General features: G+C 39.9%; 1 protein-coding gene across 3 annotated transcripts in view; it reads left to right on the forward strand.

The window, feature by feature from the left end:
• ZFAT (zinc finger and AT-hook domain containing) overlaps window positions 1-23,732 on the forward strand; it is a 127,279-nt gene that overhangs the window by 77,094 nt on the left and 26,453 nt on the right. For all 3 annotated transcript variants that reach the window (XM_072410633.1, XM_072410635.1, XM_072410634.1), the window contains exons 10-13: window positions 3,376-3,525; window positions 5,066-5,239; window positions 6,119-6,207; window positions 22,100-22,238. In XM_072410633.1, the coding sequence (XP_072266734.1) occupies window positions 3,376-3,525; window positions 5,066-5,239; window positions 6,119-6,207; window positions 22,100-22,238 (552 nt within the window). The remainder of the gene's footprint in view (window positions 1-3,375; window positions 3,526-5,065; window positions 5,240-6,118; window positions 6,208-22,099; window positions 22,239-23,732) is intronic.

Genomic DNA, 23,732 nt, shown 5'->3' on the forward strand with positions numbered 1-23,732 from the left:
TGAACAGCCGATATTACTTTAGTAAATCAGCCTCGATAAGGTAAAATCGTCCATCCAGACGCTCATTTTGTGTTACAGATGCCGGCAGTACACATTTCTCCTTTTGAAAAGGGAGACAATACGAGCTGCCAGTTGAGGTGACATGATTATTTATGACATTTGCCTGAACCTGGCTGATGATTTCCAGAAGACGGAACCAGGGGGGATATGACTGAAATATTGAGATAACCCCGACATCAGGCGCTAATCTCCCTGCAGGGGACACAGATGGGATTTTCAGGACAGGATGTCTGTGTAACCATGGTGCTTATCTGCCACTTAAAAAAACCCCAAAGAAATGTCAAATTTGAAGTTTTACAGAGTTTTTAGTTTTTCATTGGTGTAATACCCAGAAATAATCTTCATTACTTGCAAGCTGGAACTCCAGATCGGGATCCGTGTTGAAGTGCCAAATTTTAAAGTGGAAAGAACAAGGTTTGAGGCTCAGGAGTTCATTGCAAATAATTAATTATATATTTATACATACCCTGTTTCCCCGATAAGACACTGTCTTATTTTTTTTGGAAGGCCAAAATATGCTCTAGGGCTTATTTTCAGGGGGATGCCTTATTTACCCATGAAGAAGACTACAGTACACAGTTATTGTTCATGTGCCATTCATGTCCACTTCTGATCAATCTGTGCCAATCATTGTCCCCTTCTGATCAATCATGTGCCATTCATGTCCCCTTCAGATCAATCATGTGCCATTCATGTCCCCTTCTGATCAATCTGTGCCAATCATTGTCCCCTTCAGATCAATCATGTGCCATTCATGTCCCCTTCTGATCAATCTGTGCCAATCATTGTCCCCTTCTGATTAATCTGATCCATTCATTGTCCCCTTCTACTGTAATCAATAATATACTGTACCATTTAATGTCCCATTCTAAAGCTTACCGTATATAGAGTGGTATTGCTCACAGCAAAAAAAAAACCTGTCTGAACTCGTGAACAAACTCCTGCAGTCTCCGTTAGGGAGGGATGAGGGAAGCTGCCTGTGTTTGCTTGGGCGGAGTCACGTGCGCGCACTGCAGTCCTGTCACTTCCTCTTCATGAAGAGGCGCGGCACACACGGAGGAACCACACACGGAGTCACCCACCGTACCACCCGATTCTGGTAAGTAATCGGTGGGTGGCTTATTTGCGGGGGGGGGCTTATTTTTCATTTTTCCCTAAAAAGGGGGGGCTGTCTTATTTGATGGCCCTGCCTTATCATCGGGGAAACACGGTAGTTGATTCATACATAAAGAAAATCCATCTTCTGGCTACTTCAACCGATCTCGCGCTGCGCAGGTGCAAGACCGGGTGACGTGGCCTGCTGTAAATGGGTAAAAAAAATGTGCCAATCTCACGCCGCATGTGCAAGATTTGCACTTTCATTCCCATGTAGGAAAAAAGCTCTTTCTGCACATGCCTTATCTCAAGAACAGTGAGCAGCCAATAGCCTCCTGGGATGCCTGACGGGGTATCCCAGAAGGCTCTCTGCTCATATTCTGATTTACTGCTACAGCAGCAAAAACAGAAGGGTAAGAGCTTCACCCCTAAAAAAAAAAAAAAAAAAAGAGGGTGGGGGTTTAAGCCAAAAAAAGAAAATAATTTTACCTTACATAAATAAAAGGGTTGCCTACCCTTTTATGTAAAGTAAAAATTTTGGTGATAAGCCCTGTACAGACTTCTGATGGACATCAGGTGATTGTCAGTTGAAATTTACTTTATTTCCAGTGATTATTTCTAGTGACAGATAAATGACTGAGCACACTGCAACGCTCTGTTCAATAGAGAGTGGAAGGGGAAGGAAGAGGGAGCAGCACCTTACTGTGCTCTCCTCCATAGAAGTGAACAGCGGTTGTTCCTGATCGGTCCACTGTTGCAGATTGATGAACGACATTGGGGGGGGGAGTAGTAAAAAAAAAAAAAGTCAGATTTCTTCCCTGAAATATCACATACAGTGAAGGTACCAAATAAACACAAGTAACCATATTTCACTTATGTGCCACCTTTTGCTGCAGAAAAGTATAGAGAGATTAACATTTATACTTCCTCCAGATAAAATGAATCTGCTGATTTTAGAAATTGAGTACGGTACTGATTGGAAAAGGCCTTTTAATATTTTGGCTGGGGTTGTAGCATTAATGTAATACAGTAATCATCAGCATTCCCATCAGAACCATCAGGAGCCTTTTTTTTTTTTTTTTTTAATTTGCCATCCAGTGCTCAGCTTTGTGCATAATGAATTATTTGGCATAATACTCATTATAATTACTGTTATGTTTATATTGTTTCTGTTATTGTTTTGTATTTGCAGTAATTAAATTAGTTGTATTGTTTTGTCTGTTGTCATTTTCCCTGGAAGTATTTCAGGGAAAGTCATTTGCTTAGTCCTTGGTAATGCAATTTATTTAATTGGACAGTAAGAACTTTTTCAGGGTTTTTTTTTGCAGAGAATATGACTGAAGGAAATCTATATTCGAATAAAACTTCCGTTTGTGTTAATTAAAATATAAAGGCCAGCTCTATGGCTCAAGGCCCAGTGTTCAGACTGGCAATAAGGTTGTTATATGACTACTGCTTCTTTGGGTGAGACGCTGCATGTGGCAGCCCCGTAAAGAATAAATAGGGGTGGCAGGGACTGGTTAGGTACCACTCACTACCTCCTACTGTCAAATGTGCAAACATTGGTTGTTTAGGAAAAGCAATGTTATGTGGGCGGTCAAGCAGGTAGCAGGGTAGTACAGTGGCTCAGTGGTTAGCACTCTTTGCAGCGCTAGGTCCCAGGTTCGAATCTGGGCCAGGACACTGGAGTTTGCATAATATCGCAGTGTTTGTGTGGGTTTCCTCTAGGTACTCTGGTTTCCTCCCACTTCCCAAACTGACCATAGACTGGGGTACTGACATATTACTATGATAGGGACATTAGATTGTGAGGCTCTATAAGACACAAGATAAGTGATATGACTATGGACTTTGTACAGCGCTGTGTAATATGTCAGTGCTATATAAATACAATGTAATAATAATTAAAAAGGTACCAGTCATTGGGAATGCTGGATCGCTTGTTCCCACCACAGTTCTGGACTTTAGTCATCTGTAGAAATGAAAAATGGTCAGGAAACTGAACCTAAAATGTATTTCATTCAACTTTTATTACAAACTCCTAAATTGAAAGAAGCCATATACTACCCTTCAACTGTCCACATACTGCTGTGGCCAAGGTTGGCTTGTGTGGTTCAGTGCTTTGCAGACTTTTAGCACAAACATGGGCTAAGTATTATTTTCTTATTCTCTGTCTAATCACAAACTCCAGATAACTTCTCCTTTGTTTTCTCTGCACAGATGTTTCTGCCAGTCTGATTTCCGAGGTCCTCGGCCGTAAAGTTCAGATTAAAGGACTGATAGGGAAGAGGGCGGCCAAGTGCCCCTATTGTGACTCCTACTTTATGAAGAATGGCTCCGACCTGCAGAGGCACATATGGGCACATGAAGGTATTTTCTGATCTTATTCCAATATTGGTGTGTGACTTGCAAGGCCTATATTATAAACTTGAAACGCAATAAAAGTCAAAGTCTGTTTTATATGCTTATGTAAGTATACCCTGTCCTAATTCTGTGCCATTAAATTGCAATGTATGGATATGGGTTTTGGTATATAGTTCTGATAATGCAGGTACCTGATAATCCAAGTGAGCTATATATATCCTTACAGATGTAGCTCAGTGCAGTCTGTACAACTGGGACTAGATTTTGACAACAATGCAAATTGGTTTTAGGAATAACTTAGGTGCTTGCTGGGACCACCAGGTGCTTGCAGATACAAAGTATTTCTTAAGACATTGTATAGAGAAGGACAGGTTCACTTTAAGCTCTTGAAACTTGTGCATATATCTTTCTGCACACCAATAACTTTTTTATTTTAGTGACTTTTCGCTCACCTAGTAATGCAGAATTTTGTAAAGCCTAAATGAACTTTCAATTTAAATTGACTACATATATTTCCGGTGCATCAAACAAAAGGTGTGCACAGTCAGCAGCTACAGATTGAGCAGAAAAGCCTCACTCCTTCCAATTTGCTGCAGAAACTGTGGTCTCTGCAGAGCTCCAATACGTCCCATGCTTAGTTAGAACACTCCAATCGGTATGCAGAAGGTGATTGCGCTGCCATAGCTCTGACTTAACAGGGGCATGTTGGATCTCTGCAGAGATCACTGCTTCCCACAAAGATCAAGTATTCTTTTGCATGCTGCCAGTGAACAGTCTTAACTACTTTTACTTTTCCACGGGCTGTGGTTGCTTCATCAATAGAACAAAGTATAGGAACAAAGTTGTCATTTGCAAACCCTATGTAATATACAGCCCTGCGTAATATGTTGGCACTATTTTAATCCTGTTTATTAATATTAATAATATTATTAATATAAGACCGTTTTGATGCAGCTGGAATGTATTTAGATTATTTAAACTAAAAGTTTAGTTTGGATGAAAAGCAGAACTAAGCTGCTGAATTAAATTGCTAGGAGGTAGAAATTTTTGGCAGATTAGACATTTCTGGTCCCTTTGGCCCAAAAGCTTTTTCCATTTGCTGTGCCTACTCTCATAATTTGGCAAGAACCTACCCCCCCACCCCCTACCAAGCAGACCTTGAATGTGTTTAAATGTGTTTTTAAAGTGCAAATAATCATTAACTCGCTGCAGACTGGTTAATAGGATGAGAGGAGAAGAGACGGCCATGTGAACCAAACAAGAATCATCATCATTATCCTGATTCCTAGAGGAGATCGGTGTAATCAGACATAGTGCTTAGGAATGAAAGTACTCTCCATTCTTCCTAATTACTTATTAATCAGGCTGCAGATAGTATTGTGACACCGAAACCTACAACTTTGCAAGCTATAACTTTCCTGACTCTTGTGGTAGTGATATGTGAATCACAATATTAGATAAAAAGGTACACCTGTTTAGGCAGGTGAAGCACCTCAATTCTTTTTGGAAATGATACTCAGTGTAACTTTCTGTATTTTATCTCCAGGTCTGAAGCCATTTAAGTGCACCGTGTGTGATTACGCCACCCGCAGCAAGAGTAACCTGAAAGCTCACATGAATCGGCACAGCACGGAGAAGACTCACCTGTGTGATATGTGTGGGAAAAAATTCAAATCCAAAGGGACCCTAAAGAGTCACAAACTCCTCCATACGGCTGATGGTAAGGGGTTTTGTATGTTCTGCCACCAGTACTGAAGCATGCAGATTCACAGTAGGATATTTTGATCCGGGACATATTCCTAGTCGACTTACCACTGACTTACCACTGAGTGCAAAGCTTTAGAATCTGATATTCTGACTCTTCTACCTTATCCAGTCCTGCCGTAGGAGAAATTAAAGTTTGATATGTACATTTAAAGTAAGCCCACATCTACAGTGTCTATTCAAATATATTGTCTTGACCCTTCTGACAAGATCCTGGGAATTGTCGGGATTCCAAAATCTCACGAGAGCACACACCAGCACTGTGCTGGAGATTCATCTTGCTACATATGAGACACTCATCATTGCTAGGATCTTTTTTAGGATCAAGATGCCATCCTCTCCAATGTAGAATCCATCTGTAGGAGATTTCCTAGCTATAAAGCAGTGTTGTCACCATAAGACAGGACATATCCTATGCCTATGGGAGATGCCTATGCCTATGGGAGATGCCTATGCCTATGGCCTATGTATATTAAAACACTTTTATTTGTATATATACCAAAACAAAGGGGAGGCAAATAAAAGCAGTGCGGGAAATAGCAGTGTAGGTAAGTGTTTATTAGGGTAAAAGTAAAAAATGGGCACACAAATCATCAGAATGGACATAAAGAATATAAAAAGCCTCCTTCCTGAGATTCCTCACCCTGCCATGGTCTCACAGATTTGCTTTAGGGATAATTTCCATTTCCTTTAGTCTCATTGATCTTGAACTTAAATAATATTGCTTGGTGTAATGTTTCTACAGATGAGTGCTATTGGAGTTTGATAGTCTTTGTATTTGTTACCATTGTGGTGTATGCTGACTTTTGCTAATTATTAACGTCTTTCAATGCAGGGAAACAATTTAAATGTACAATATGTGAGTTTACAGCGGTCCAGAAACCCCAACTTCTCCGCCACATGGAACAGCATACCTCTTTCAAAGTAAGAAACCTCTACATTCATAATACATAATTTTTCAGATGTTTTTTATTGACTGCGCACACAAGAAGTAAAGAGCAGAAGGAGAAACCAGAGAAATCTGTCCCCAACACACACATCTTATTCCACAATGTCCTCACCACAAATGAGATCTAACCCCACAGTAGTCACATCTCACAAGGCAGTATTCAGTGAAGTCTGTTCTCTAGTACACAAACACCTCACTTCCCTTTGTCCTTGTCACAAGGGAGATCTAAGATCAGCATTCACATCTTGCTCATCAGTATCCAAGTCATCTGTGAGATCAGACTTTATCTGGCATATCTCATTGTCCATGTAACAAGGGTGATCTATTATTCACATGTAACTCCCCAGTATCCATGTCACCTGTGACTCCTGCACCCAGGACATACATCACCTTACCCAGTATCCAAGTCACCGGTGCGAACTGCCCCCAGAACATACATCTCTTTCCCCAGTATCCATGTCACCTGTGAGAACTGCCCCAGGAGCATACATTTCTTTACCCAGTATCCATGTCAATAGTGAGATCTGCCCCCAATACATACATCTCCTTACCCAGTATCCATGTCAATAGTGAGATCTGCCCCCAATACATACATCTCACTCCCTAGTATCTATGTCACCTGTGAGAACTGCCCCCCAGCACAAACATTTTAATTCCCAGTTTCCATGTCACTAGTGAGATCTGCCCCCAATACATACATCTCTTTACCCAGTATCCATGGCACCAGGGGATATGCCCCCAGCGCATACATTTTACTCTCCAGTATCCATGCCACTAGTGATATCTGCCCCCAATACATACATCTCTTTACCTGGTATTCATGTATTCAATTATAACTGCCCCCAGAACACAAATCTCACCCCCAGTATCCATCTCACAAATAAGAACTGCCCCCAGCACGCATCATACCCTGATCAGAGGTGCACTCCAACACACATCTCTCTGTACAGCAGCCATGTTCTTGTGAGATCTGCACTCCAATACACACATCCCCTCCTTCAGTGTTCATACCACTGGTGAAATCTTCCCACCAACACGCCTCTCACCCCTTTCCAGCACAGGAACCTCTGTCCCCCCCATAAATAATTTACTTTAAACCTGAAGTTTATATCAGGTTCCTTCTCTAATGTTTTGTTAAGGTTGAAAATGCCAAAGAAAATATTTTGGCGTCCTTTAGAAAATTGTAAATGCTTTTCGAAATATCCGGAATATTTGGTTAATTTATAAGCAGTGGACACTTATGATAATGAAAAAAGCAATGACTGAGACGTTCTACTTTATCTGGAAGAAGTATTTACCTACATACTTGAGATCATTAATTGTCATCAGGCTCATCGGTCTTCTTGAATAATCCATTTATCTTATGCAAATCATTTCTCTGCTCATTACTATAATAGCTGTAAGGATCTCATATTATTTATTCTTTTTTGTATCTGCTAAATTGTATCCCGAAGTCTGCTGCGCTTTCCTGCCAGCCCTGGTGCAATGTCTGCTTACATTGTTTTTAAGTCTTTTGTAGCACTTTTTTTTATAGCTAAACAAAACCCTCTTTTTGTTATTATATGCAGTACTAAAAAGGTTTCTACCGGTATCTATATAATAGATGTTTTTAACCTTTAGAGCCTGTTCACATATTTGCCTTGAAAGCTTCTGCATTGTGTTAATAATGATCTTCTGCAAAACATTGGGAAGGCAAGGAGCTGACTTTTTTTTTTTTTTCAAAACTGGGAAACATTTTGGCTATACATACACCCTAAATTATTTAACTTGTGCATGCTTACAAATTAAAGCGTTACATATATCTATAAGTGTCAACTTAAGCTTTATATGAACCCATAGCAGCAAATACATGTCTGAATTTAGCAATGAGAATTTTAGTTGACTTTGTATTTCATAATTAACATCTCTATAAGTTTTAATGTGAAAGGTCATACATGGTGATTGGGTGCTCATACCATATGGATGGGGTATCATATGGATCTATGTATAGATCACAGCAATAAAAAATGTAGAGGGATTGCAAAGACGCAGGAATTTTAAAATTAAGGAATTTTATTGAAATAAAAAACTCATAATAATTACGTAAAGGTTGAAAAGTGACCTTGTGTCCTCTTATATTAATGTATGTCCAGTCTTCTGGGGATTAGTTACTAATTTAGCAGATCCAGCGCAATTTATCAGTAAAACTTCTTGAAGGTTTCTTTTCTTCCATAGAATTTCATATTAATTCCTACATAATGCATGGGACATTTATTAAAAGCCTTATTCCTATAAGATATGATCAGGAAATTGTTATTCTATTGTTTTCAACTGCCATTCATTGCTTTATATTTGCAAGGTGTCCTCTAGCTTGGGCTCTTTTTGATGAAATGAAAAGCCAGTAGGAATGTCAGTCCTATAGTTTCTAATTTTAAAAACAAATCTCCCATATTTTAGTTCTGACTAATGCTACTTAAAGCAGTTTCATTTAAAAATGCTCAAACAGGAAGGTTGCTGCCTTATTGCAGATAGGGACAGGCAATGTCCTATTGCAATAATCCCTCCTATCTGCCTGATCGTTCTGGGACACTGTCAAAAAAGTGGAGCTGTGCATGCAGAATATCCAGCAATATTGGCTTGTTCACACCAAACATGATTAGGACTTTATGCCTTATTGCAGCCATGAATTTGCCTGGAATTAAGAAATTAGGGATTTATGTTATCCAAGCCCAGGCCAATCAAGATAACTGAATCATATCCAGGAAGAGAACAAAGGATACGGTGGCCCCTGTGACGGAACGGGGACAGGTGAGTATAGCAAGGTTTAGTTCCACTTTAATGGCACATATTCTACAAATACACACTTAATGTAACACAGCGCTGCCTTATTTTATCTGTAATTTTGGAAAATCCAGTCTGTCATCAATTGAGTGACATTTGTGCTGCAAATAGGTGAAAGCGTCCGGCCCCGGGTATTGCTGATGAAGGGCGTGATGACCTTAAGAGTCCATCAGCATCTAATGCTTAGTCTTCAGATCCCTGCTATCCCTGCCAGTATTGGAGTGAGATGTGTTGGTATCACTACTGTGTCACTTACTGGTTTCCTTGCTGGAGAGGAAGCTGTACATGAGGACCTGTAGTGCAAGCATCTCCCTGCCTTTGCTTTATTCATTCTGCAGATTTGTCATTTCGTTCCATCTGATTCTTAATCAATATCATCTTACAATCATCAGGAAGCAAATCCCCATCTGTGCCAAGGTAGCAGTTTCCAAACACAGTCACACTACATTACATCATTTGTGACATTTGTGCTGCAAATAGGTGAAAGCGACCGGCCCCAGGTATTGCTGATGAAGGGCGTGATGACCTTAAGAGTCCATCAGCATCTAATGCTCAGTCTTCAGATCCCTGCTATCCCTGCCAGTATTGGAGTGAGATGTGTTGGTATCACTACTGTGTCACTTACTGGTTTCCTTGCTGGAGAGGAAGCTGTACATGAGGACCTGTAGTGCAAGCATCTCCCTGCCTTTGCTTTATTCATTCTGCAGATTTGTCATTTCGTTCCATCTGATTCTTAATCAATATCATCTTACAATCATCAGGAAGCAAATCCCCATCTGTGCCAAGGTAGCAGTTTCCAAACACAGTCACACTACATTACATCAGTAATACCATAGGAAATACTGGTGACTAGTCCCTTGCTTCCGGTGCCTTTATTGCCACTGTTTCTATTGTTCAGGGCCCTTTTAAAGGTTTTCTGTAAAGCAGAAAATCTTCCCACTGTGTGTTGATTATAGGCAATTATTCTTATTCTGGCTTTTAATTTAATTAGGAACTTGTTCACACCAAACATCATTAGGACTTTATGCCTTATTGCAGCCATGAATTTTCAGGTTTGTCTTGCAATGGGATTTTTCAGGATCTATATTCCATTAACTTGATCAATAGGGAGGGCATTTTTAGGACACTGCTCTTTGGGTAAAATATAGACTGATATCCAACGTACCATGCACCTTGCCGAAATGTGGGAAACATCAAACAACTATTGGATAAAAATATTGTGAATGAGCCTTAAGAACAGAAAATGTAAAACAGCAGCACCCTATCCCTGTGTGTCTTGCCTTCCATTAGGAATGATAGCAGTGTATACCTCAGAGCTTTTCCCCTTTCTAGGATCTCCGTTTCTTACATACGGCTCAAATTAAAACCGGGAACAGCTAAAAGAATTATGGTAATCCTCTTCTTCACCTTGGCACATACGCTGGGCAGACTGACTCTTATTCTCTGTGGTTTTCCCAGCCCTCAGTTTGATGCTGAATGTAAAAAATGAAGCATTTAAAAAGAGCAAATGTACCATTCACAAATAGACTTACAGTGCAAACTGCTCATCAGCCTCAAAGCTACATTAAGCTAATAATGGGGGATATTGAGGGTGGGCGGAAGCTTGATCCTTTGTTTAACTGGCCTCAGATATTACAGTCTGCTCACTTGCTACTGTTTGCAATAATATATTGAGCATTATGGTATACCCAGTACTCACAGTATGTCCTCAGTCTTCTGTGTTAAATAACTACCACTTAGGGTCATTTAACCTGGAAGACTTGTGGTGAAGAAAAGGTACTGCATGGGAGTGTGTTGCACAGCAGGTGGTTACCGCAAGCAGAGATGCCTATTTATTTTTAAGATTCCAGACTACAAAAAAAGTAGTAGATGCAGACAAATCCTTTATACTTTATACTCCCAGATATAAAACTAGAAGCACATAGATACATTCATTTATAAAAAACTGTTTGTCTGGACTTGGTCTAACTTCCACACGACTCCTCTATTGAGCAACAAGTAAATGTTAGCCCTTTGGGAGCCATTTCAGACTTTTTTTGCAGACAATGGCAGAGTTTAAAACTGTTTTTTCAAGAGCGTGCTACTGCCTAAAGCTCACCTCATTTTTGTTAAATAAACGGAGAGCCGGAACATGAATTCAGCAAGTAATTACAGCCGATGAATAATTAAACCGCTGCACACAGAGATCGTTTAGTTCCTCCGCAGCGCCATGTCCTTACACTCTTATGGTTGTCTTATTATGTCGGGCATTTTTTTTCTAAACGAATTTGTGACCTCAAATAAAAAAATGTTCTGTTGTAAATACAGCAAAGATGTTAAAGAATAAAAAAAAGCCTGCAGATTGCAACTTTCTTCTTGTCAAGCAAACTTTGTAAAATCCAGAAAAACTCAGATCTAAAAAAAAAAAAAGTAGTTTCTAGTGGTAAAGCCGTTTTTAACTGTAGATGCAACTGTTTTATAATATTTGCTTTGTTTCTGAATCTGAAAAGGGTTTCTAATGGGGCAAGTTAGTTAATTGATGGTCGTGCCTGCCTTGCTTTGTCATGCTGTCACTGCTAACATTCAAAACCGTAATCAAAAGAAATGTCACCTAAATGAATGTGAACAAATACATCTATGGTATGTGATTTTTAAAACTTTTAAATAAAAGGGAAACAAATTAAAATCACATGCACTCACTCAGTCAGTACTGGTAATATTATTTATCTCTTGGTCATGGTTATATCTTGGTTATGGTTATGATGGGTCACTTGCTCCTAAATGATGTTATTACATTATTGTTGTCAACCATTAGATGGCTCTGTGTGTTCATATAAAGTTTGTAACAAACAGCTTGCGTTGAAGTCTATGACCTGTCAAACCAGAGAAATTGCAACTCCAGAACATTCCAATAGGTGTCATCTGAGTATAAACCAAGTTTCTTTTCCAGTGGCATTTTGAAAGCCACAAAGAAAAATGTTAATACTACCGGTAAGTATATACAGTAAAAGTACAAAAGCCAGAAATAATGCTTAATATCTGTATACTGTATATATTTTTTAAAGCACAGGACTTTAGTAAAGGGCAGTAATAAGGGGCAATCAGATGCAAGTGTTCTGACAGCGAGAGAGAGCAGAATTTTTAGCTCATTAGTATGCTTCATTCTCTGACTAGTCCAGTCACAGATGACCAGGCTAGTCTTGCAATTTTTCTAAATCTTAAGACTGGTTGAGCAGAGTTACAAATCCTTTTGTGGGTAAAGCAAAATCTGTATATACTATCCCACCCAGAGTAATTTGATGTCTGTCCCTGCCCTGCTGTGTCACATGTTTGACATAAGTAATGCTTTAAAGAAATCTGCCAATGTAGCAAAAGTGATGATGACTTTTAAAAATATCTTCTTATTATTATTATTATTAAACAGGATTTATTTAGCGCCAACATATTACGCAGAGCTGTACATTAAATAGGGATTGCAAATGACAGACTAATACAGGCAGTGATACAGGAGGAGAGGATCTTACCATGTTTCTTTGGGATTTTAGTAATTGGGTTTATGGCATATATATTCTGTACGTTGGTGTTTCTAAGCAAGGCAGCACAGACTTATTTGTAGCAAAGGTTGTGATTTTGTAAAGACCTCTGAACCTTTCTTTAAAAGCCTCATTATTGATTAATTTTCCCTGGTCATTAAGCTCTTCAAACAGTTGCATGGCTTTTTGGAAAAAGCCCTGGCAATCTGCCTGGTATGTTGTACGTGATAGAAATGGGTAAGCATGCAGAAGTAGTTCTGGTGCTGTAAAGGGTTTCCGAATAAAAAGTTAAAATCCTTAAATTGCTTCCCCCCTTTTAGATTGCTGCTTAAAAAATGAGCATCTCGGAGAAATCTTCTAGAACTTTTGTAAGTGTTGGCTTAAGTACTTCATTATTAGTCCTTGATTGTAAGCCCCCCTGTGTCACTGTCTATATCTGTCTGTCATTTGCAACCCCTATTAATGTACAGCACTGCGTAATATGTTGGCGCTATATTAATATTGTTTAACAAAAAAAAATAATAATGGTGTCTGACAGGTCTCACACTTTGGCCCAGATGTTGTGTAGGAGTCACTACAGGTGCATTTAAACAAAAGTTGTTTGGAGTCTTACAGCTTTATTTATTTGAAAATCAACCACAACAGAACTAGTAAAGCCTCTCTCCTGCCAGCATGCTAAAGAGAAGAATCCTTGTGCTTTGTAAAGCAGCAATGGCTGTTCTGCAGAGGTCTGGTATCTTCCCTGCAGGGTCAGAGCTAAATCTCTATCCAATCATCGGGAAATGTGAAATTTGCTGATTGCAAGCTATGGGTTGTAGTCAGACCCACAGTGCATATAAAAAGTGTTACAATTCAAGGTTTTTGTGCTATAAAAATGAGACCACAATAAATAATTTCAACACGTTTTCCACCTTTATTGTGACCTATAAATCTGTACAATTGAATTGAAAAGCAAAGAAATCTGTTAAGAGGAAGAATGGGCTTTGGGGGAAGAATGAGGCTTTGCGCTCCCATTCATTCTTGATGGCCTAGGCAGAATTAGGGGGCGGTGCTGCACAGAAAAGAAACAGAATTTTTACCTTACCTAAAAGGGTTGTGCACCCTTTTATATAAAGTGAAAATTCTGAGTTTTGGTACACTTAAAATATGTGCCAAATATACTCAAATATAAACCAAATTGAAAGCAATTGCTAACAAATAGCAAATCACTTTTAGGAAGTTCATTCCAGGTTTGCTGTATCACCCAAATTCCCTGATTAATTGTATATTCTACTACCTTGGAGAGCTTTATTAAATCAAGCCCCATCTGTCTTCTATGTGTAATAAAGTAGATGATGAGCCAAAGCTGGACTGAAGAATGGCGTGACCATACATTGGATGTGTACTTCAGGATAAAATTCCACTTTACTATCTCTACAACAATTCACACCTTCAACCATTACCACCTATGCAGAGTTCCTGACACCAAGAATGGGATTATATTATTAGAGCTGGGTGATTCAACAAATTGCTCACCTTTTGGTCTTGGACAATTAACATCTGCAGTGTCACATTTCATGGTGATTGGATCCAGGTGTTTGTGCTATGTAGATATAAAGGCTGGGGCATTTCCTTCACTGACAGAACTGATGAAGCTGTCTGGGGAGCTGCGAAACATCTTCAGCATCACAAGAACCAGTTGATTCTGTTACTAGATATAAAAAATGACTTAGATAATTGAGAACCTTCACAGACAACTTTGTTTTTTCACCTATGGGGAGAGTTTGGGGATGGTGTAGCACTGCAGTCACCTATGATGACAGTTTAGTTTATATGTATGGTTTCTGAGCTTTTTCCAGATGGCTCCTGGTGGCTGCCAGCCACTGGAAACCCCCAGCACCAAGCTCATTCCAAATGAATGAGTGTTTAGGTGGAGTTGATGAACATATGGCAGATGGTCCTCAAACACTCCCATTCTTTATCTATAGATTAGCCTGGTGTTATGTAAAGATGCCCTACAGACATCAAACAATTTTACAAATTTGCGCAAAAATTGGAAAAATTTACCTGTGTGTGTGTGTTTAGTATGTATGTGTATATAAATTATATTTATATACACACACACAGGGTTTTCTACTTTTACCGTTTTAGCTGGGTGCACCACCCGAAACTTTTCAGTAACCAACAGGCTTTTTCATGTGGATACTGAAAACTTTTGTCACAATACAACTTCTTCCCAACCAAAAAAAAAAAATCTGGGGAGAAAACTGTATGAGTGTGTATCAATCTATCTAGTTTGCCTTATTAAACTTGGGACTGAGCTGCTTTCTGGGAGAAAAGACCTGTGCGTAAAGCTTAATGCACACATCATGTGATGAATGGGTGTTCTTGTCTCGGACGAAAAACTAGTGTGTGTACATCGATCCTCGGCGTTGTCCATCACAGCTGATTGTTGAAGGACCAATCAGGAATGACTGCTGTGCATTTCAATGGAGGAGAGCACTGCAGGGTGCCACTGACTTTTCCTCTGCCTTCCCCTCTCCATAGAACAGAATGTGTATTTGTCTCTTACTGAAAATGATCAGAAAAAATTGTTTCCAGTGACAATCTTCTGACATTTATTGGACACCTGTACAGGGCTTAAGCTACTGAACTCTGTCAAAAGACTTAACAGTGATGGGGAAAAACATAAGCTCCAACTTCTTGCTTCATTTGGAATATAGCACTACGTAATTTTCATATTTACTTTACTACAAAAAATATTTTTGCTAAGGTGTTTTTTTTTTATTTTATATTTCTATGTATAAAAAATTTTCAGTTTGTTTCCTAAAAATTGGACAAACAAAGTTCAAGGGAAGGCAATTTATAAGGATAGATTTTTGGTGGTTTTTAGAAATTAATAAAATTGATTTTAGCAATCATTGACCTGTAAGACTATGTACACACATCCAATGATTATCACCTGATATGAACGGTTAGGCTCATCTCGGGCGAGAATCCGATGTGTACAGAGGTCGCCCAACATTCACGGATCTATGAAGGACAGTGAATGACCACAATGGAAGTGAAAGGAGAAGAGTGCAGCAGGGTGCCATGTGCTCGTTCTCCCCCCTCACCTCCCAATAGAACAGAATGGCATTGTGTATACAGCACTCGTTGTTCATCACTTTTCTGTCTTTGAAAATGTTTGTGGAAGATTGTTTCCAGCCACAGTAATTGAACGTGTGTACGCGGCCTAAGGCTACATACACACGTCAGATTATTCTCGACCGATATCGGCAAACGACTAACGATCGCAATGGAAGTGAATTGGAGAGAGCGCAGCGGGGTGCCTCTCCGTCGTTCTCCCCCTCCATAGAGCTCAGTGTATGTTCAGTCTTATCTTGTTGGAAACGATTGTGAAAGATCCTTTCCAACTTAAATTATTGAACGTGTGTACGTAGCCTCACTATTTTACATTTTGTCACAGAACAGAAAAAAACTTCTGATAAACGTGCAATAGTAGACACTATATCTGCAAAGTAAACCAAACAAGTCATTTGTAGCATGTAGAAAGAAAAAAAACTCAGCAAAAGTATAGTAAAACATTTATGCAACAGTATACAAATAATAATCACCCCCCCCCCCCCAAAAAAAAAAAAATCTATCTACACCACAGTTCAATAGGCCACAGTATATACTTTTGTGCATAGACACCTGTTTTGGAATGTTGTTTTAGCTGCATTGCATTTTGACTTGAAAAATAATATTTGATGTGCATAAAATGCATTAGTGCAACAACTTGATCCTTAATTAATCCTTAATTTCCAAAGAAACCTCACACTAAATCCAAAAAGGATAGGGGGGCAAAAGTAGATATTTTGGAGAATGTACAATACCAGCAGACATTCCTGTTCATCGGACCATTAGCAGTCCGCTCTGACCTGTCCATCTCCTCATCGACCTCTATCCCTCCGCACTCTGGAGAACTCGTTCACATTCACAGCAGATAGCGGATACACACAGACATCAGAATACGCTCGATCAGTAACAAGACACGCATTCACACAGCAGAATATTAATACCGCTACTGAAAGTTCCTTTTAAGCATCAATATAAAATTCTTTTGTGATATTTTGTATATTTGCAATAAAATGCTCTTAATGAGAAGTACGGCACTCGTAGCATCAGCCTATCAAATGATACTGTGATAGTGTCACATATGTCACAAATTACATACAACCCATGGCTGCCATTCCTCTCTTTTTATCCACGCAATTGTCAGGGAACACAAGGAAGAGGTCAGACCATCCAGAGACTATACTCTGCAGTTACTTTCTGATAAAGAAACCAATTTATTAGTATATTTTTCCTATTAGACCTTCTGTATTCTGTAAGGTAATGAGATTATGGTAAAGTATTCTGTGTGCATTATGGATAATCCCAGCTAGAATCAGTCCCCCTGGGGAGAAGCTGAACTTGAATCGTTCGATTGGAGGGTATGAACCTTGTGTCTTCATTTCATGATGATTTCTACATTTCATAGTGATATTTAACCATTCAATGGAATCTATAACGAAGCACTAACGTTTAAAGCAGCCTAAAAGTAATGAGATAAAAAGTAACAGAATTTACAGAGCAAATAAAGCAGCTTCTTCTTCAGTATTTATCTTTAGTATATGCAGTACTTTCTGTTTACCACGAGATGGCCTCAATCCACTAGAATCATTCGACCCAACTTTTCTGAGCCCAGGTTGTCCCGTAGCAGATATTTGGGAGGACAGTGAAAGAGAGTGTTATGCTCATCTGTCTGTTGTACTGCTTTCACCCCATATTAGCATGCTTCTTATCAGCACATCAACTGATTAGCTTCTTGTGCAGTTTCTTCTCACATTCCATTCTGTACAGGGACTTCTGAAGGTACCAAGTCCAATTCAGATATGTAAACTACTTCCAATTAGGTATTACATTTAATGTTGCTGCATTGTCCATTTCGTCTTTGTATGGGGGAGAATCGGTGCTTGGGGAAGCAGCACCTCTCTGCTTCACGTGAGCCCTGGGTGATGACATTTAACTCTGTATGTATGTGTTTTCTTTTTTTTGACCATATACAACGTTAAATTGGTTTTTGTGTTGCTCCCCCTGTTTTTCAAAGACCATATGCACAATGATTATAAAAGTCAGAAAAAATCCTGACCCCCTCTAAAGTGGGGGACACTTGTTGTGATGAAGGCCACCTTCATTTTGCTGAGCTTTCCTCTTACTTCCTGCTGGGCCTATAAAACATGAAGTGAATAAAACTCACTATAAAGAGAAAACAAAAAAATGAAATATGGACAGGGTTTTAACCCTTACCTAATGTTGATCGGGTCTATTGAAAGGTTCCCCTTGACCTCTTTATACTCATTACCTATACTACTTTGCTCTTCCCCATCTGGCAAGTATACTCAGCACTTTGGATATGGAGATAAACGTGACCTGGTGCCTCGTGATAGTGGCCAGGCCACAACCAGGATCCCAACTGCAGAGAGGGATTAAGATGCTAGAAAATGGCAGATATGGCTAAAATAGGAGGAATAGATTAGTTGGTTGGGTCCTTTTCCAGAAACACTGGGCCTGATTTACTACATTTTTTCAAGACTGGAGAAGATAGACCAACATTTCAGAACCCAGGCAAACCTAGAATGTTTTTCCTAAAGGTTGTGTGCTAGAAAAAATGCACTGCCTAAAAGGGCACCATGGAGAAGTTTAATCTGTTCTGATCTGGTCACCCTGGGTACAATACTTCCAAATGTTCTCACTTGACCATACCCTACTAACACTTACTTGGTGGGAATGTCTCAATCTCGGTTAATCTCATCCCTTGATCTCTTCCTCTTCTTCCTCTTCCTCTTCCTCTTCCTCCTCTTCCTCTTCCTCCTCTTCCTCTTCTTCCTCTTCCTCTTCCTCCTCCTCCTCTTCCTCCTCCTCCTGACATAGTTTCTGGCCGTTCCAGTTAAGTAGTTAAAATGAGACCCTTATGATTGTCAACACTTTGGTATGGACCTAAATTTGTCTCTACTCCCGGGAACCTTCCATGATGACCCTCAAAGCCGAACTAAACCTGAAATAACTCATCCATCCCTGTTCCATCACAGGACACTACCATCTTCCCTTTTCTTCATTTCCCAAACACAATCTTTGGCCATCTTGATTGGTCAGGCCAGGATGACGTAACTCTCTCCCAGGTATCCGTGAGTTCATTCATTCCTGACACAAGCCAATTCATTCCCTGGTCGCCAACATTGAGCTCCACAGCAAAATTTGGCAGCTGGGACGATCGGCCATTAAAAGCGGTTATTGCAGAAAGGACATCGTCTGTCCCATTCTTCAGTAACCACCTGCCTAAATTTCTGATGTTCAAAGTGATCTCAAAGTTTCATTTTAATGCATATACATCTCCAGATGTATTTACTACAGATTTTGTACTTTATTCTTTGTTTTTACCTCTAACTTTAACTTTAAAAAAAAGGTTGTATGCTGTTAGATGACAAATATGTTAGTCCACTTTGTTCAGATTTTAAAGACCATTAGTAATTCAGGGCCACTGTCCCTATTTCTCTGCATGGTCATGGTAACTATGTCTCTTTAAGTGTCGGAGCCCCTCTAGGGAAATCATATGCTAACCTGCAGCTCATTGCAATCTATTTCTCCATGGGTGGTTCTCCTCTGCTCCTCACCAAGTCACCATCCTGCCAGCAAGACCAAATGACTCTTCGTAAAGGGCAGCATTTATTTGTCAAGAACTGCTGGCTAATTCCCAGCGGTGTCGGGAGAAAGACGTGATTATATTTAAATAAATGTGCCTCTCGCACGTTCCTAATGAAGTGGTTTGCTAGGTTGCCTTAGCAACAACCGTATTTGTAGAATGAAAGAACTGAATAGCTTCCAAGCGTTGTGTATAATGCACCTGCACGCTGAATACCTGTCACACACGTGTCTGAAATGGAGTGACAGATATCAGCAAAGAATAGTGAGAGTTTACATAATCCTGAGATAATAGCGGCCCGGCAGCTGCATGGCATAAAAAAGCCAGCACTCCGAATAAATTACCTCCGAGGGGCTCGTCTGTTGCTTGCCGCGCTAAAATGCCAGTTATAGGCCTGCCAGGGGGAGAAGCTGCAGAAACCTGTGTTTTATGCTCCATTGGAGGCTGCAATACACTACGCCTTGGATACAGGAGTTATGAGGTTTCCATTAGCTGCTTTATTATAATTTTGTATTATATTTTTTATTAAAAGTAAGCCTACATCCACCTTAAAGGTGAACCTTCAATGAATGCTACTACTAAGTTACAAAAAAAATGAAATTTCGAGTCCATTTATGTTGTTTTCCTTGAAGCCAGATATATATGTATTATGGGTATAGCTTTGTAGGTTTTTATTATTGTGTATTGTGGTTTTAGTATGTGATACACGTGCAGTTGCTAGTCTTTCTGAGCTGCTGCTGAGATAAAAATTGATTACAGGATAAGCCAATCAGTCAGACATGATCAAACTACCACTAAGGCTCATGTCAACAGGCATTTTTTTGCTGAGTGAAATCATTGATGAAAATAGAAGCTGCAATACTTTTATATAACAAACGTGCAGTGAGGATTTAATTGGAAAAAAAAGTTTTAATTGTAGGGAAAGGGTTTTTGTCAGGTTTAGTTCTGGGGCATGCCTGTATGAATAAAAACCGAGATTCTAGCAGCAGCCCCTGCAGTAATGTTACAAACTGGTGATAATGTCACGGAAATTTGATTTTGGCTTGACTCTTAAGTACCTGCCCATATACTGTGTGTGTAGGAGTTCTTGGGAGGTGTAGTTCTGGGGCATGTCTACCTTTATCAATAGGAACTAATATTCTAGCAGGCACCCCTGCACAATATTACAAGCTTTTGGCTGTTGAGTGTTTTTGGATTGACTCCTTATCACCTTCTCGTACACTGTGTTTAGGGAAAGGGTTCTTGGGAGCTGTGGTTCCAGTGCACGTCCGTATCAATAGGAACTGAGATTCTAGCAGCTGCCCCTGCAGGAATAAAACAAGCTGGTGATGTCACAGGAATTGCTTTTGGCTCGACTCTTAAGTACCTGCCCATAGGCAGTGTGTAGAGTTCTTGGGAGGTGTAGATCTGGGGTATGCCTATATAAATAGGAACTAAGACTCTAGTAGCTGCAGGAGTATTAAGCTGGTGATAATGTCACAGGGAATGTTTTTGGCTTGACTCTAAAGCACATTCCCGTACATTTTGTGTGGGGAAAGAGTTCCTACTAACACTTACTGGGTGGGAATGTCTCAATCTCATTTAACCTCATCCCTTGATTTCCCCATTTCCCCCTTCTTCTTTGTTGTCTTCTTCTTCCCTTCATATCCTCCTTCCTATCTTCTCCCCTACTTTACCTGGTGTATGCCCATCCCGATACATAGTTTCTGGCCATTCTAGTTGAGTAGTTGAAATGAGACCCTTATGATTGTCAACACTTTGGTATGGACCTAAATTTGTCTCCACTCCCAGGAACCTTCCATGTTGATCCTCAAAGCCGAACTAAACCTGCAATAACTCATCCATCTCCGTTCCATCATAGGGCTCTACCATCTTCCCTTTTCTTCATTTCCCAAACACAGTCCTTGGCTATCTTGATTGGTCAGGCCAGGATGACGTAACTCTCTCCCATGTGCGCGAGAGTTCATTCATTCCTGAGACGAGCCAATTCATTCTTGAGAGATGTGGTTTTAGGACACATATATATATAAATAGGAACTGAGCTTCCAACAGCAGCCCTGTAACGGTATTACAAGCCGGTGATTATAGCTTGATTCCTAAGCCCCTACCCATATACTGTGTTTGTAGGAGTTCTTGGGAGGTGTAGTTCTGGGGCATGCCTACCTATATCAATAGAAACTAATATTCCAGCAGGCACCCTGCACATTATTACAAGCTTTTGGCTGTTGAGTGTCTTTGGCTTGACTCCTAAGCACCTTCCCATACACTGTGTTTAGGGAAAGGGTTCTTGGCAGGTGTGGTTCTAGTGCACGTCCGTATCAATGGGAACTGAGATTCTAGCAGCTGCCCCTGCAGAATATAACAAGCTGGTGATGTCACAGGGAGGGTTTTCGGCTTGACTCCTAAGCACCTACCCTACCCGTACATTGTGTGTGAAAGGTATTTTGGGTGGTATAATCCTTGGAAATGCCTTCATATCTAAAGGAGCTGAGCTTCCAGCAGCTGCTCCTGCATAAATATTACAATCTGATAAAGATGTCACAGAGAGTAATAAATATTTTTTCACTGAACAATAATTCTTTGGAGTGAGAGAAGGATTGGGGTTGATTTGGGTATTATAATACAATTGCCAGATTTTACCCTTCTTATGAAGCCTGAATACAATTTCTACTATCAGAGGTCAAACAAGAGACAGGAAATTTGACATTCCATCATCGTAAGTGTTTCTAATTTGTCAGAATTGCAGCATTGATCTCTATGCTCTATTATAAGTACATCTGCCACACATTTCCAGCTGGTATTAATATCTCTATTTTTCTTTTCTTGCAGCCATTTGGTTGTGCCTTATGCCACTATTCCTGCAATATCCCCGGCTCTTTGAAGAGACATTACAACAAGAAGCATCCCAATGAGGAATGTGTGAACTCTGGAGCTGGAGAGCTGCCTGCAGAATCCCTCATCCTCCAAGGTTAGTGCCTTGTCTACTTTGTTTATTTGAAGATAATAGGTGGGAAGGGCATCACCATTATTGTGCAAGGGGCATTGTTTACTTTGGAATTGGTATAGTAGGATATCCTCCTAAAGCAGAAGTAAAAAAAAAAAAAAAACTTTAATCCCAAAAAAATCTATTCACCAGGAGGTTTCTTTGATCGGGTCCACGTTACCCCAGTATCCTTCTTCAGCCCGGGGTGGGAGAAGCACAGGGCACCGCCATCTTCTCAGTCTTCGTCCGGGTTCTTTTCTTCGCACGTCACTCGATCTTGCATGGTGCAGGATCAGGTGGCGTAGATGGGGCGCAAGTGCAGATCTCATTGCGCATGGGTCAGATCATCATTTTTTCCCCCCATTAAAGAAAAGGCAGCCAGAGACTCCCGGGGTGCGGGAAAAAATAAGTACATTTTTACCTTATATAAAAGGGGTTGTTTTTTTTTTGTTTGTTTTTGAGTTTAGGTCCGTTTTAAGTATAACCTAATCAGGGGAAAAATTATCCCATGTGGAACTTGTTAGAATTTTCTACCGTGGTGCAGCCAATCTCATCCACAACATTTACAGGAAAGTAGACTGGTTTCCAAAGCTGGGCCACATCAAAAATTTCAAGCTGGTCCAGGTCCCATGAGTGCACCTATGAATGAAGAATATAGAGGAACAAGGGCATCATCATTAATATTCTGAAATACAAAGGTCATTGTTTATGTTGAAAAGCTAATATTAGTAGGACCTTCTGTTTAGTATATTCTTGTAATCTAAGCTGTTATTCTGCATTGAATTCCACAGCAGCAAGCATCAAGCTGCCCCAGGTATACAGAGCTGATTAGTGGCTTACCTCCAAATACAGAATTTGCATTTTTGTTGGGTTTTGTTGTACGACGACTTGTAGATCTTTTCTGCTTTCTATGATTTGTAAACATTAGGAAGCTCTTCATTGTTAGAGATACAATATTCTGTCCAAGATACAACATAGTCACCAGCTAAGTTATTGTAGTAGTTTGTCCAATGTGGTCACAGCAACAAAAGAATTTTAGGAAAGTAGAGGAGACCTAAAACCTCTTTCATCTTTTTATAACCTTTGTGTCTGTATTGGAATAGCAAACTGCTTACTTTTAAAACCTAATTGCAACTGTTTATTTTAGTTTAGAATTTAGTAGCTTTGCATCTGTGCTGATCTTGCTGCTATAGTCACCTTCGCTCTGGCACTGTGACCTGTAGACCTTGTTACATCATTCATACAAAACCGGTCCTCCTCTGGATTGAATGACCCCACCATCAAGGCACTGAGTTCATGCCTCAACAGTTTACAAATGTTTTGGTGGCAGTAGGTGGATCTGTGCAATATTAGGTGGCCATTCTGTGACAGGCAAAGCCATCTTCTCCCTTCTTCTCTTCTACATTCTGATCTTCTGACATCTTGATTGGCCAGTCTGATCCTGGCACCTCATGAGCAAGCTGGGATGTACCTGGAATC

Source organism: Pyxicephalus adspersus, chromosome 5 (assembly GCF_032062135.1).
Source record: "Pyxicephalus adspersus chromosome 5, UCB_Pads_2.0, whole genome shotgun sequence".
NCBI classification, from domain to species: Eukaryota; Metazoa; Chordata; class Amphibia; order Anura; family Pyxicephalidae; genus Pyxicephalus; species Pyxicephalus adspersus.